This window comes from Carassius carassius, chromosome 19 (genome assembly GCF_963082965.1).
Source record: "Carassius carassius chromosome 19, fCarCar2.1, whole genome shotgun sequence".
NCBI lineage: Eukaryota > Metazoa > Chordata > Actinopteri > Cypriniformes > Cyprinidae > Carassius > Carassius carassius.
Genome location: NC_081773.1, coordinates 2,079,934 through 2,093,080, shown reverse-complemented (window position 1 = coordinate 2,093,080; position 13,147 = coordinate 2,079,934). Strand labels below are relative to the sequence as shown.

The 13,147-nt window shown below is 38.0% G+C and overlaps 1 protein-coding gene across 1 annotated transcript in view; it reads left to right on the top strand.

The window, feature by feature from the left end:
* LOC132094856 (dynein, cytoplasmic 1, intermediate chain 2a-like) overlaps positions 1 to 7,697 on the top strand; it is a 42,771-nt gene extending 35,074 nt beyond the window's left edge. Inside the window, exons 10-16 of the mRNA XM_059499487.1 lie at positions 2,638 to 2,784; positions 2,891 to 3,004; positions 3,330 to 3,463; positions 4,777 to 4,921; positions 5,006 to 5,146; positions 6,708 to 6,833; positions 7,319 to 7,697. Coding sequence (XP_059355470.1) covers positions 2,638 to 2,784; positions 2,891 to 3,004; positions 3,330 to 3,463; positions 4,777 to 4,921; positions 5,006 to 5,146; positions 6,708 to 6,833; positions 7,319 to 7,432 — 921 coding nt within the window. The 3' untranslated portion in view covers positions 7,433 to 7,697. The remainder of the gene's footprint in view (positions 1 to 2,637; positions 2,785 to 2,890; positions 3,005 to 3,329; positions 3,464 to 4,776; positions 4,922 to 5,005; positions 5,147 to 6,707; positions 6,834 to 7,318) is intronic.
* The last annotated feature ends 5,450 nt before the right edge of the window (positions 7,698 to 13,147 follow it).

Genomic DNA, 13,147 nt, shown 5'->3' with positions numbered 1-13,147 from the left:
TTCTCACTCCTCCTCGTGCACACACCTCCTGAAAGCCATCCCACGTAACATGACTGTCATATACAAACACCTACACACCGGCCCTAGATCTCACGGGTGGCCTGCAGACGGATTTCCTTCCATCCTCTCTTCCGCTCGGTATCTTTCTGTCCCCCTCACATTCCCCTGCACACTGTGATTCACTGACACACACAACCATGTTAAAATATATTATATATTAAAGGTCCCGTTTTTCATGCTTTTTTGAAGCTTTGATTGTGTTTACAGTGTGCAGTATAACATGTGTTCATGTTTCGCTTGTAAAAAAACACAGTATTTTTCACACAATTGACCTATCTGTATACCGCTGTTTTCACTGTCATAAAAACGGGCTGACGACTTCCTTGTTCTATGAAGTCCCTCCTTCAGAAATACGTAAGGAGTTGTGATTGTGCCAGCGGTTCCTGTGTTGTGATTCGACATCAGCTGAGCACGCGCTGTCCTCCTGGAAATGTGATTGGGCTAGTTTTGAGAAGCAAGTGGGCAGGATTTGTTTTGAAAACCTGGCAATCCTGATCTGAACGCACGTGCTGGAGATGTACTTATAATCACAGGAGTGTTTTTACTGACGAGATGCGCATGAAAATAGCATTAGACTTTTTTGCACAGCCCTAACATCTAGTTAACAAAGCTAATAAGCATTGCCCTTTGTGTAATAAGTTACAGAAACCGTTAAACGCACCAACTTAAATAATAAAATACACTTACCGGTTGTGGTCCATAAACAACGCCTTCTCCAGACAAAGAGGGAACTGCTCCATCTTTCAGGAATAATCTTTGTGTGAATCCAGCATTAAACTGATTGAGATTGAGGAAGCTGTCCTCAGCAAAATGTGCTGCACATAGTTTTACATGTGGATTATAATTTTCGGGAACCGAGTTAAACATAAATTGTAACCATTAATCTCCAAGTACAGCGTCCCTGGGAAAGCCAAACAAAGATGATTGGACTCCGAGATGAAAATAACAACGTTTCGACGACATGTGACAAACACAGCTCTTCCTCTTCTCCGTCAGAGCGCAACAAGACCACGCCCCCTTTTTGTGTATTCATGTAGGCGGAGCTTAGTCAAAAAACTGTTTTAGTGACGTCATTACTGCAGGAACTAGAGGGATGTAGTCCAAACGGGTCGTTCGTTGTAGGCGAATTCTGTTAAATAAAATATCTCGCTTGGCATTGAACTTTGAGCTTTAGAATTTTACAGATATTATTTATACTCTAACAACAACATTACACACTAACTAAAGTTTGAAACATGGGATCACGAAGAACGGGACCTTTAATAAAAAGTTATCGTGTTAGTATTTATTTATTTATTTATTTATTTTTGCATAATTTTGTTTATAAATGAGAAGAGATTTGTTTAAATCTTACATTACACATGCAGGAAAGCTAGTGTGATCCACATTATTATCTTTATATATATATATATACACAGAAGCAAATTCTAGCATTTCGTTTTCCACTGATCAGTTGTGTGTGTGTGTGTGTGTGTGTGTGTGTGTGTGTGTGATGAGTGTTGCTGTATGTTCAGTGTTGGCTGTGTGTTTGGCCTGAGGTGATCTGCTTGGGACGGCCTGAGTAGAACCACATGTGCCACCCTTTGCAACTGATCCGCACACACACACACACACACACACACGCACATGGAAAAACTTCAACAGTATTCACACACACACTCAAAGAGGTGTGAAGTTGTTACTTTTTCCATGTTTTTGCTGAGTGTGTTTGGGCTGGTTAACTCTTATTTGAGGTAAGTGTAAATACTTAAAGGGTTAATTCACCTAAAAATGAAAACTCATCATTTGCTCACTTTCATATGATTTCATCCAAACCCTTAAGACTTTAATTTAAAGTTCAAGTTTGTCAAGTTACAAGTTCCTTTATTGGCATGACATTTGTATATATATTTTTGATATATATCTACATTTTTTTATTATAATTTTAATTTGTGCATTATTTGTGGGTTTTGTAATTTATCTACAAACACACATTAAGAGATTTTTAACACAACTTGACAGATTTCTGTTCCTCCAAGCATCAGAACTTGAAATTAACTTTTAAGTTGCAAAAATCTCTCAGGTTTCATTAAAATATCTTTGTGCTTTGCAGTTGAATGAAAATTAAAAGTTAAAATCACTTGTATCCTACTTAGTTAATAGATTTGAACTATACTGACACATTGCTCAAGACTTTTTTTTAAGATTTAATAATTATAATTAAACTTTATTAGGAGTACTAGTGCACAATGCACATTTCTTAATATTAGGCCTAACATGTGTTTTAATGTCACTATTGATGATGGTTATATGATCTTTAGACAATATCGGTCAATGTATGCATATATATTATATATGCATACATATGCATACTTCAGCATATATTTAGTTGGACTTTAGCACTACTTCTGCACAATTAAAGCATAAAATGAGTTACTTCAAATTAGCAGACTTACCGGTTTAGTATGCAAAGGGTATTTTATATTAAGTACTTAAATATGTCAAATGTATTTGTAGAATAATTAGCATGAAATAATTAGTTTTGTCCAGTAGGACTGAAGGACTGTGTAATTATCTCTGTCTCTCTCGCTCCTCTAGTCTGCTGTAATGTCTGCAACGTTTGCAAAGTTTCATCCCAACCTGGTTGTGGGTGGCACTTACTCAGGACAGATCGTCCTGTGGGACAACAGAAGTAACAGACGCACCCCTGTCCAGAGGACGCCTCTCTCTGCCGCGGCGCACACGGTACGTGACGTTCACACGCCGAACTGGAAACTGCAGTCCAAGAGCCTAAAACTAAATATTGCACATTTTTTCTGATTTGTTTCATTTCTGTTTCTCCTCCACGCAGCACCCAGTGTACTGTGTGAATGTGGTCGGCACACAGAACGCTCATAACCTCATCAGCATCTCCACTGATGGAAAGATGTGCTCCTGGAGTCTGGACATGCTGTCTCAACCACAGGTGCCCACAATGCCCTTCAAATATGCCTTCATGGTTCCAGAGTTTAAATATCACGCTCAAAGACAGCGACTTGCTTACTCAACCAGTCAAAGCAGTGAATGTTGTGCACAAATCTTGCTGAGGTGAATCCGTTGGCATCTGAAGTGCTGTAAAAGGCTCACTGAGGAGCACAAGCTCTTCCATGCTGCGAGTTTCCACAAACATTTGCCGAACCGCAGTGTCAGATGTTAGTGATTGGTAAAGGGCTGGCTGGATTTAAATTGCCCATTTCTAATCTGTGGAAGAGGCTGATGCTGTGGTGTTATTGATTTGTGTGTGTCTTCAGGACAGTATGGAGCTGGTGTTCAAGCAGTCTAAATCAGCTGCGGTCACCTCCATGTCCTTCCCTCTGGGTGACGTTAATAACTTCGTGGTGGGGAGTGAGGATGGATCGGTCTACACAGCCTGTCGGCATGGCAGGTAATGCACACACAACACACTCACAATGCTGTTATTGCAAAACAATTGCTACATTTTAATAGTGAAGCTGGATATTGTGTATGTAACATATTCAGTGTATTAGTGCTATTACAAAAAATTAGTAAACACTTTAGTATAGGGTCCAGTTCTCACTATTAACTAGCTGCTTATTAGCATGCATATTATTAAAATATTAAGCAGATATTCTGCATTTCTAATCCTATTCAATAAACTTAACAACTACCTTACGAACTATTACTAAGCAGCAAATTAAGAGTGTATTGAGGCAGAAGTCGTAGTTAATGGTTTGTTAATAGTGAGAATTTGTCCTTTTGGCCCAAAAATCTTACCCGTGTCATCTATGTTGGGCAAACATGCTTTACATCAAGTTAGTTTATGTTAGAACTGGTGAATAAAAAAAAAGGTTTTGGAAAGATTATTTATTGTATACTAATAAAAATATCTGATAAATCTAATATAAAATTATAAAAAATATATTTTACGTATTTATAGAAAAATATATACTTATCTTTTTTATATTATTTTATTTATTAATATATAGTAATTGTTTGCGTATACTACCCTTCAATAGTCGAGGGTTACTAAGATTTTTTTTTTGTAAGAAATTTTAGTTTTATTAATTTAGGATGCATTAAATATATCAAAAGTGACAGTACAAACATTTGTAATCTTACTACTGAAAACTCAGTTTTGCCATCAAAGGAATAAATTACTTTTCAAAGGAAAAAAGTTTATATTTGAGAAGAAAACAGTTCTTTATATTTCACAATTTTTTTTTAATCAAATAAATACAGCCTTGGTTAGAATAAGATCCTTAATTTTACGTGCCTCAAACTTTTGAATGCTGGTGTTTAGTTAAAGTAAATAGTTAATAAATATTTAATTAGGAAATTATTATTGGATTTCTACTAATAATAAATGTATGCTGTTCTCTGTGACCACAGAGCTTTACTGAAACAGTTATAACATCATCATATAATTCATTGTCTCTAAACTTTGGAAGATCCTGAACGTTCGAGCACAAGTTGTCATATCAGAAATATGAAAAGTGGTTTGTTTTTCTGAATGAGATGTAGTCAGTGTGTTTGTGTGTGCTGTGATGAGCTGAGCTAAAAGAGTCAATGTTTCTTCTTCATTGGTGATGCTGTGAGCGTCTGCTCCTCTACACACACACACACATTCAGCGTCTCTCAGCAGTGTGTGTGTGTGTGTGTGTTAACTGACTGATGGAGACATGCTGAGATGCTGATCATTCTCTGTGTGTGTGTGTGTGTGTGTGTGTGTGTGAGCAGTCGAGCAGGTATCAGTGAGATGTTTGAGGGGCATCACGGTCCAATCACAGGCATTCACTGTCACACAGCTGCAGGACCTGTAGACTTCTCTCATCTCTTCCTGACCGCCTCATTTGATTGGACTGTTAAACTCTGGAGCACCAAGGTAGCACAGCATCCATAAACACTTACACCATAACCCTGTCAGTCACGAGTCTCTGAGCTGACTGTGTTCCTCTCTCTGCTGTAGAGTAACAAGCCGCTGTACTCGTTTGAGGACAACTCTGATTATGTGTATGACGTCATGTGGTCTCCGGTGCATCCCACTCTCTTCGCCTGTGTGGACGGACTCGGACGCGTCGACCTGTGGAACCTCAACAACGACACCGAGGTCAAGCAAAAAAAATATCACTGAATAAATGATGCACATGTTCACTGACATATTTAGTGTTGACAATAATGGTCTGAACCCATAATCAAGCTTTGATCCAGCACTTAACTGACTGAGAGCCAGAATCGCTTTATGAGAAATGTAGTTAGAACAGTAACAAAAAACATTTTTCAATCTCTTGACAATATTCAGTGTATCTGGATATTTATGCATTCGCTCTGAAACCATCTCATGAAAGATTTTTTGCAGTCAGTTTTATAAAACAAACAGTGTACCCAATTAGATTTAAATAGTTTGAAATACAACTCATTTGCATGAAAATAATATAATGTAAATCAATTCAAAAATAGTTTTTTTTGTTTGTTTGTTTTTCTAAATAAAAATTATATTTTATTTAGCCTTGATGAGCAGAAGATAGTTATTACAAAATCATTAATACCGTATTTTCCGAACTATAAGTCGCACTTTTTTTTTCATAGTTTGGCTAGACCTGTGACTTATAGTCAGATACGACTTATTTATCAAAATTAATTTGACATGAACCAAGAGAAATGAACCAAGAGAAAACATTACCGTCTCCAGCCGCGATGGGGCGCTCTATGCTGCTCAGTGCTCCTGTAGTCTACACTGAAAACATAGAGCGCCCTCTCGCGGCTGGAGACGGTACTGTTTTCTCTTGGTTATAAATTAATGCGACTTATAGTCCAGTGCGACTTATATATGTTTTTTTTCCTCATCATGACGTATTTTTGGACTGATGCGACTTATACTCAGGTGCGACTTATAGTCCGAAAAATACGCTAATTGTAATGTTTTCCAAACAGTACTTTAATAATAATAACAATTCTATATACCTTTATCATAATATATTATAGTACTTTATTATAACATATTATTATATTGTTGTCATGATTATTAAATGCTGCTTTTTATTTTTTACAGGACAGTATGTAATTTTACAATATGAGATATATCTTTTAAAGCGCTAAAATATAGATTTTTAATAACGAGTGCTGGGGGCGTGGCTTGGGCTGTGGTCAAATTTTCCTTCTTTTTTGTCTCTAGCTGATCACGTGCCTGAAAGTTGTCCAAATGAAGTTCTTAGCAATGCATATTACTGATAACAAAGACGTTTTGATATATTTATATTTATGACATTTACAAAATATCTTCATGGAACATGATCTATACTATAAAATCTATAATTTTGACCCATGCACAATGTACTGTTGGTTATTGCTACAAATATCCCTGTGCCACTTATGACTGCTTTTGTGCTGCAGGGTTATTTTGCATGTTTTACTCATTGATAGTTTGAGTCCATATTTGCAACAAGGCATCATACTTCAACATGTTTGACAACCAGTTACTTTCAAATCTCAGCTTGGAAGTGATGAATCCGCTTCTCCTGTGTGTTACATAAACTCTCTCTGTATAATGCGGATGTGTCAGATACTGACTGAACAAAGAGATCAGATCTCATCGCTTGCAACCTCTCATACACTCAGTCTTTATGATCAGATGGAGAAAATCAATTGAATGTGTGTGTGTGTGTGTGCAGGTGCCCACTGCCAGCGTGTCAGTGGAAGGCAGTCCCGCTCTGAACAGACTGCACTGGTCTCAATCGGGCAGAGAGATCGCTGTGGGTGACTCCGAGGGACAGATACACATTTACGACGTCGGCGAGGTAAGACAGTAGAGTTTACTTAAAGGGACAGTTCACCCAAAAATAAAAATCCTGTCATTACTTAACTCACTTAATTAACTGTGGATCCTTGATGTCTATTGGTGCTTCAGAGAGCTCTCGGATTTCATCAAAAATATCTAAATGGGTTTAGAACCACATTAGGGTGAGTAATCAATGACAGAATTTTAATTTTTGGGTGGACTGTCCCTTTAAGACACATCACAGACCTGCCACACTGTAAAACACCTTCTCCCTCACTCCTGTCATGTAAAAAGCCCACTCCGATCCTCTAAATATGACACACACTACAATTACATGTCTGTCAGAGAGGGGCCCTAACAGCACGGCCCTTCAGGGGCCACTGAGGTCACTCAGCAGATAGAGTAGAAGACGAGATGGGGTCAGTTCACTATGACAATCCACAACAGACTTACACCTCTTTACAAAACGCTCTGTATTATGTTTCTCTCTCTGTTTCACCAAAGCAAATCGCAGTCCCGCGGGGCGAGGAATGGACCCGCTTCGTGCGGACACTGGCGGACATCCACGAGAACCGTGACGATGCAGAGGAACTGGCCGCTCAACGCCTGGCCGCTTAAACCAGCAGATCTCAGGAAGCTGTTATCACATCTGTCTCTGGACATGAAATGATTTCTGTGTGCAAACCTTTGATTCTGCCTTTCGTTTGGAGTAAAGATACACAACATTGACTGTAGGTGCGACTCATAGTGCGAGGCCCACGACCGGAAGCCTTAATTAACACTTGCATGCAAAAAACAAAACCATAATGAATGTTTCTTTTTCTATCCAGGTGTGTCTGAGCGTGCTCAACTCTCAGCTTATTATGCACAGCCAAATATGAAATATTAAACCATAAAGGAAGGGAAACCATAATTTTTTTAATAAAGAAAGTGAAGCTGTTTTTGTATTTATTTTATGACAGTTGAGCACATTTTAAAGTAAACCACAAAGTTTAAAGGAATACATTTGCTCCCTCAAATAACACAGATGTAGTATAACACATTCTGTATTACAGGTTTTTAGTGTAATGCTGTAAAAGAGACTTGGGGGTGAGGGACTGTTCTCAAGTGCTAGATGTCATTAATAATAGAAAATACCTACAAAATAGGCTTCATTTTCTTTCACGTAATTGATTTCATTTGATTTTGGGGTGAAATGTTTTGAGATGTTTTGTCAGATTCACCCTAACATCTGAACTATTCGCGTCATATCTTTTTTTATTTCACTTGATCACAGACCTAGAGAATCATAGAGCTCTACCTCTTTCAGATCTTGTCAGCGGGTCATACTCAGCATCACGTATTGAGTTTGGTGAAACTAGCTATGGACCAAATGCTGGAATAAATAGACTTTTTGTTCCTGTTAACGATCGATCTTGTTCCTCTTCACCTCAGCAGAGCCACAATCACGTATTTGTGATACATATCAATATAGCAGGTTCATTTTTAGACTATCTGAACTGTTTAAAGTGTCTCTCTTAGAGATCAAGGTCTTCCTCTTCCAGTGTTTCAAACACTAATAGTAAGTTTTGCAGAACCTCTTTGAATGTCTTTGTATTTCTGAATTCATTTTCTAAGCCAAATCTCCGGTTTGAAGTCATCTGTAGTATTTTGCAAGGAGAAAGTAGGTTTGCGAAGATTTCAAAACGTTGCTTCCAGCTGTATTCTTCCTGTTTAATGGAATGTCCAATAAATTCTGCATTTGAAATGTAACAATTGTAATTTATTTCAATAAACACAATACACTAATCAAATGCATTTAAACCAAATTGCATCATCATCAAATATTCCAAATCTGTTAATGTGTTGTTTTTTCCCACATATTAAATAAAACATAAAATTTTATTGGAATTTTAATTGTATTTCCTCTTAGATCCCATGTTCCCATAGGCATAATCTTTAAAAAAATACTTTGACCTTAATACTTTGGACATTGCTTGACAATTCCACAGATTTACTATCAATGACTTGGTTAGTAAATTATAATAGTAGTATCAGTAGTGTATTGTACTAATGTCCAGCAGAATAAAATATTGGAGGGATTGTCCTCCAAAGTGAGTGTGAAACAATCTATGCAGAAGGTCCATAGAGTTAAAGCAGACTGTGGAGATGTGTAAACATGTGGTGAGTGAAGATACAGTCCAGCCTTTACTGCACGCTCCTTCAAATACAATCTCACTCACATCTTCCAGACCTGTGAAACCTCTCCTTTTACCTTAGTGAGACATAGTGCCTGTGTGTGTGTGTGTGTGTGTGTGTGTGTGTGTGTGTGTCTTGCTCTGAAGCAGTCAATCACACGGTGTTCGGTGTCCCGTGTGCACGGTTGACATCAGCGGGGGGTCACCAGCGAACGGGAACACAACAAATCTATTACAATGCAAAGAAGCTCTGTCATAATGCTGCAGAAAAACCTTGAATCCTGCTATTCATGATTCAAAAGGGTGTGAAGCATAACATAAAAAAAGAAGAAGAGCTTTTTCATTACAGCTGCTGAAGCTTCGGCTTTGAATAAATTACATTTTAAAATCAATTTTAGATTACAGATTTTTGAAGCTAAAAAATCGGCAGAAGTAAAAATCTAAATGTAGACTATAAACTAACTACATCATGCTTGATAAATCAATGCAATAAAATGAGTTGAATTTACCTCTTCAGAGTCATGATGTTTAATGACAACATCTGTACTCCATTTTGCCACTTGCTAGGAACCATCTTTTTTCAAGGCAAGTAAAAGCTTTTTGGGCCTATTTAAAATTGTAAAATAAATAGTTATCTTAGTTTGTGTTAACCACAGACTTATTGTCAGGCATTTGACCACCCATTGACTTCACGAGCGAAGGATTCAGAATATCAAACTGATACTACTTCAGTACTACATACTACAATCAGCCATATATGCAAAATTTAAGCAAATAAATTCCACTTTACTGTGACGTGGATGAAATAATGTTGCACTATAGCAGCAAATAACTATTGGTATTAGATTCTTTGTTAGGCTAAATCTTTGTATTTACTGTTGGTGGTAATAGTTTAAGAGGTTGAGCCCTCCTCTGAATATTAAGAGAATGTGTCCTTTTATTGTGGTGCCACATTATCTGTCATAGTAAAGGGAAATGTATGTATTGTTGTATGATGAATGGTATTTGTACTGTTGGCCTCTGAAGCAAAACAAGCTGAGATCCACTGTATAATGTAACATTTTTAAATGCCGAATGTTTGTTTAAAACAAATGTTTGATTTTCCACTCTAGTCCAAAAAGAGGGACTCCTGATACACACACCTGTTGAAATCAACTCTGTACTCTCACAGGGAAACTCCAGACTTGCTTTGGAAACCCCTCTAATGATCTTTGTCCAGAAGTTCCCATTTGTTTTCAGTTCTACTGAATTCTTTTTTATGAACGCATTAATTCCCGAAACCTCAAGTCTGGTCATCTGCGAATGCTAATGCAATCCAGGCATCTGATTCACATGAAGACCACATCCGAAACAGAGAGAAGAGCCGCCACGCTGATCTAGACTCAGACCACTCCGTCTGAACTGTTTTTAAAGCATTGTGCTTCAGATGGCACAGCTGATCCAGGAACAGCACTGAGAGGCTTCATGTGGCTGATTGTAGGAGGGCAGTGGAATAATCCTGTGGTTAGACTCAGAATGAAGCCAAACCACAGCAGAATAAGTCATGCAGAGATACATGCAAACACATACAGTACATGCACACACTGAAAAACATATGGCCGGAACAACACTGAGACCCACACACACACACACACACTTAGCTCTACTTCCGTTTCTAAACCACAGACTCACATACAAGCATCATGATGTGGAAAAGGCACATATTTTAACTTTGAGAGTATTTTAAATAATGACATTACAATACACACTTGTGGAAAAGAAGTGTGTATTGATGTGCACATTCAAAAAACTAAAGTTCCTCTAATTCACGAGTTCACCCTTACATCTAATCTGAAGGCGAATTGTAGGCATATTTTGGCGTGCTGTCCTGGGGGAGGGGTCCGGGCCCGGAGCATAGCCCGAACCCAAATAACTCCCCCTATCCCTAATTTGGGATAAATAGATTAGAAGTGAGGAGTTGGGGTGGAGGAGGGATGCCGATTACTTTACTTCACACTTATTTTATTTCAATTATATAACATTTTGTAAATTAGTAATGTTATATATTTACTTTAATAATAAGTACTCTTTTTATCTTCTTTATTTGTTTCCCAAAGAGATATGCTCCCATCCTCTGTGGAATACAACTTCTATCCAAAAATACAAGACAAAAAAAAAGAAAAAAACATTCTATTTGGAATATCATTCAAAAATTCCCTAGCCACCCCTGAATGCTATAGTATGTAACCGCATAACAACACACTATTGACCTGTTTTGCATGGACAAGCAACAGATTTTTTAAATCCTGAAATAGATGATTTACAAATGTGGCTCTATACTCAAGCACTATGAATAATGGCGATAATAAAGAAACATTCCTCAATTCACTCAAAGGCATCTGCACTTTCTTTAGGTATTTATAGATGCACTGTAAATCACCGGATTGTTTCCTTCATGCTAACTGAACGAAAACAACCATATTCTGGCTCCTTTAAGAGCTGAATCTGCAGGGTTGTGTGGGCTAATCAGATAGGAGGGGGGTGTTTGAGGCCCCTAATTGTTGTCACATCAGGATTGTGCACCCAAGTAAGTGTTTCTAAATCCGCTACATAAACCCTAAAACAAAGGTCTCTTTAAGGCGTGATGTCGCTGTGTCAGAGTGACAGAGCGGGTTGAACAAGTGTCCATTCAGAGCAGGAACACAAAGGTCAGTCCAGATCAGGGTCGGTGTGAGTCTGGCGGGTCTTGACCTCCAGCAGCACCCTCTCTTCTCTTCACGTCTTCCCCTTCAGGGCCTCTCCTCACTGGACCCGTGAGTCCAGCTCGCCCCTGCTGTCCCCAGAGAGAGCATCCCCTCCGAGTCCTGCCTGGGGCGCCACGGCCTCTGACTCAGGAGCATCTATCACTGCTCCAGGACCCTAATCAGGGCCAAAGAGGGATAAACCTGACACCCGGGGTCAAGTCCCACTCTGTAAATATCCAAACGGTTTCCTTAGAAAGGCTGTAAGACTGTCCGTCAGGATCCGACAGGGATATCCGCTGTTCTAAAAAAAGATCCTATCCGTCATTTTTTTCATTAATTACTCCTCTTAATTACCCCAGTGATCTATCAATAGCTCTAACTACTCTGTTAGCGTAACTGTGATGGATGCTACAGCACGTGGCGGGGCAACAAAGTTTGGAATAATGCTGCCTTGTTAACAGTTTTTAGCTTTTATTATTTTAGTTTCATTAATAATTTATTATACGGCCAAATGCCATCCGTAGCAATGCTGATATAAAGCAGCTATGAGTGTGATCTTGCTCATATATATATATATATATACATACATTTGCATTTAGTCATTCAGCAGACACTTTTATTCACAGCGACTTACAAATGAGGACAGTGGAAGCAGTCAAAATCAACAAAAGAGCAATGATGTGTAAATGCTATAACAAGTCTCAGTTAGCTTCAGTGTACGTAGCAAGTTTTTTTATTATTATATAATAAATAAAAAGAAAACAGAATAGAAAAAGAACAGAGCAAGATAGTGTTGGAGGCCTTTTTTTTTGCTTCTGGTAATTGATAAATAAAAAGAAAACAAATAGAATACAAAAAGATTAGAGAAGCTACTGTTAGTTTTTTTATTTATTTATTTACTAAAGAAGCAGTAAATTAACAGAGTGCAAGTCTAAAAGGGACAAGTGTTTTTTTTTAAAGAATAGAATTAGAATAGAGAGTTCTAGAGTTAAAGGGTTAAATAAAGATGGTAGAGATGTACAGTAGATGTATATATCTGTGATGAGGGATTGGCATACTAAAGTACTGTACATCGCAATGTTCATGTATTTGGTCTTGGCAGAATAGATCTGCTGCTGCCGCAATACGTCCACAACATGCTCCTGTGAGCATGTAAGGAATATCACATATAACATAAATGAATAACCATAGCAGATCAATACAGGTGGATCTGGGGAAGGTGGAGGGTTTCTGAAGTGTGCTGCTACTGCTACAGCTAGCACTGCCAGGTTGAGCAGCGAGCTCATAGGTTGGACAGTGTTTTCTCTACTTCCTGTTGGCCTTCTGTAGCAAATTGTAGCTCCGTGTAGCTGTTTTTATTTTATTTTTTTCTCTAGAATCTTTATCTTACTATCACTCTCTGTTTTTTAAAGTGGTAAAATATAACTTAATCC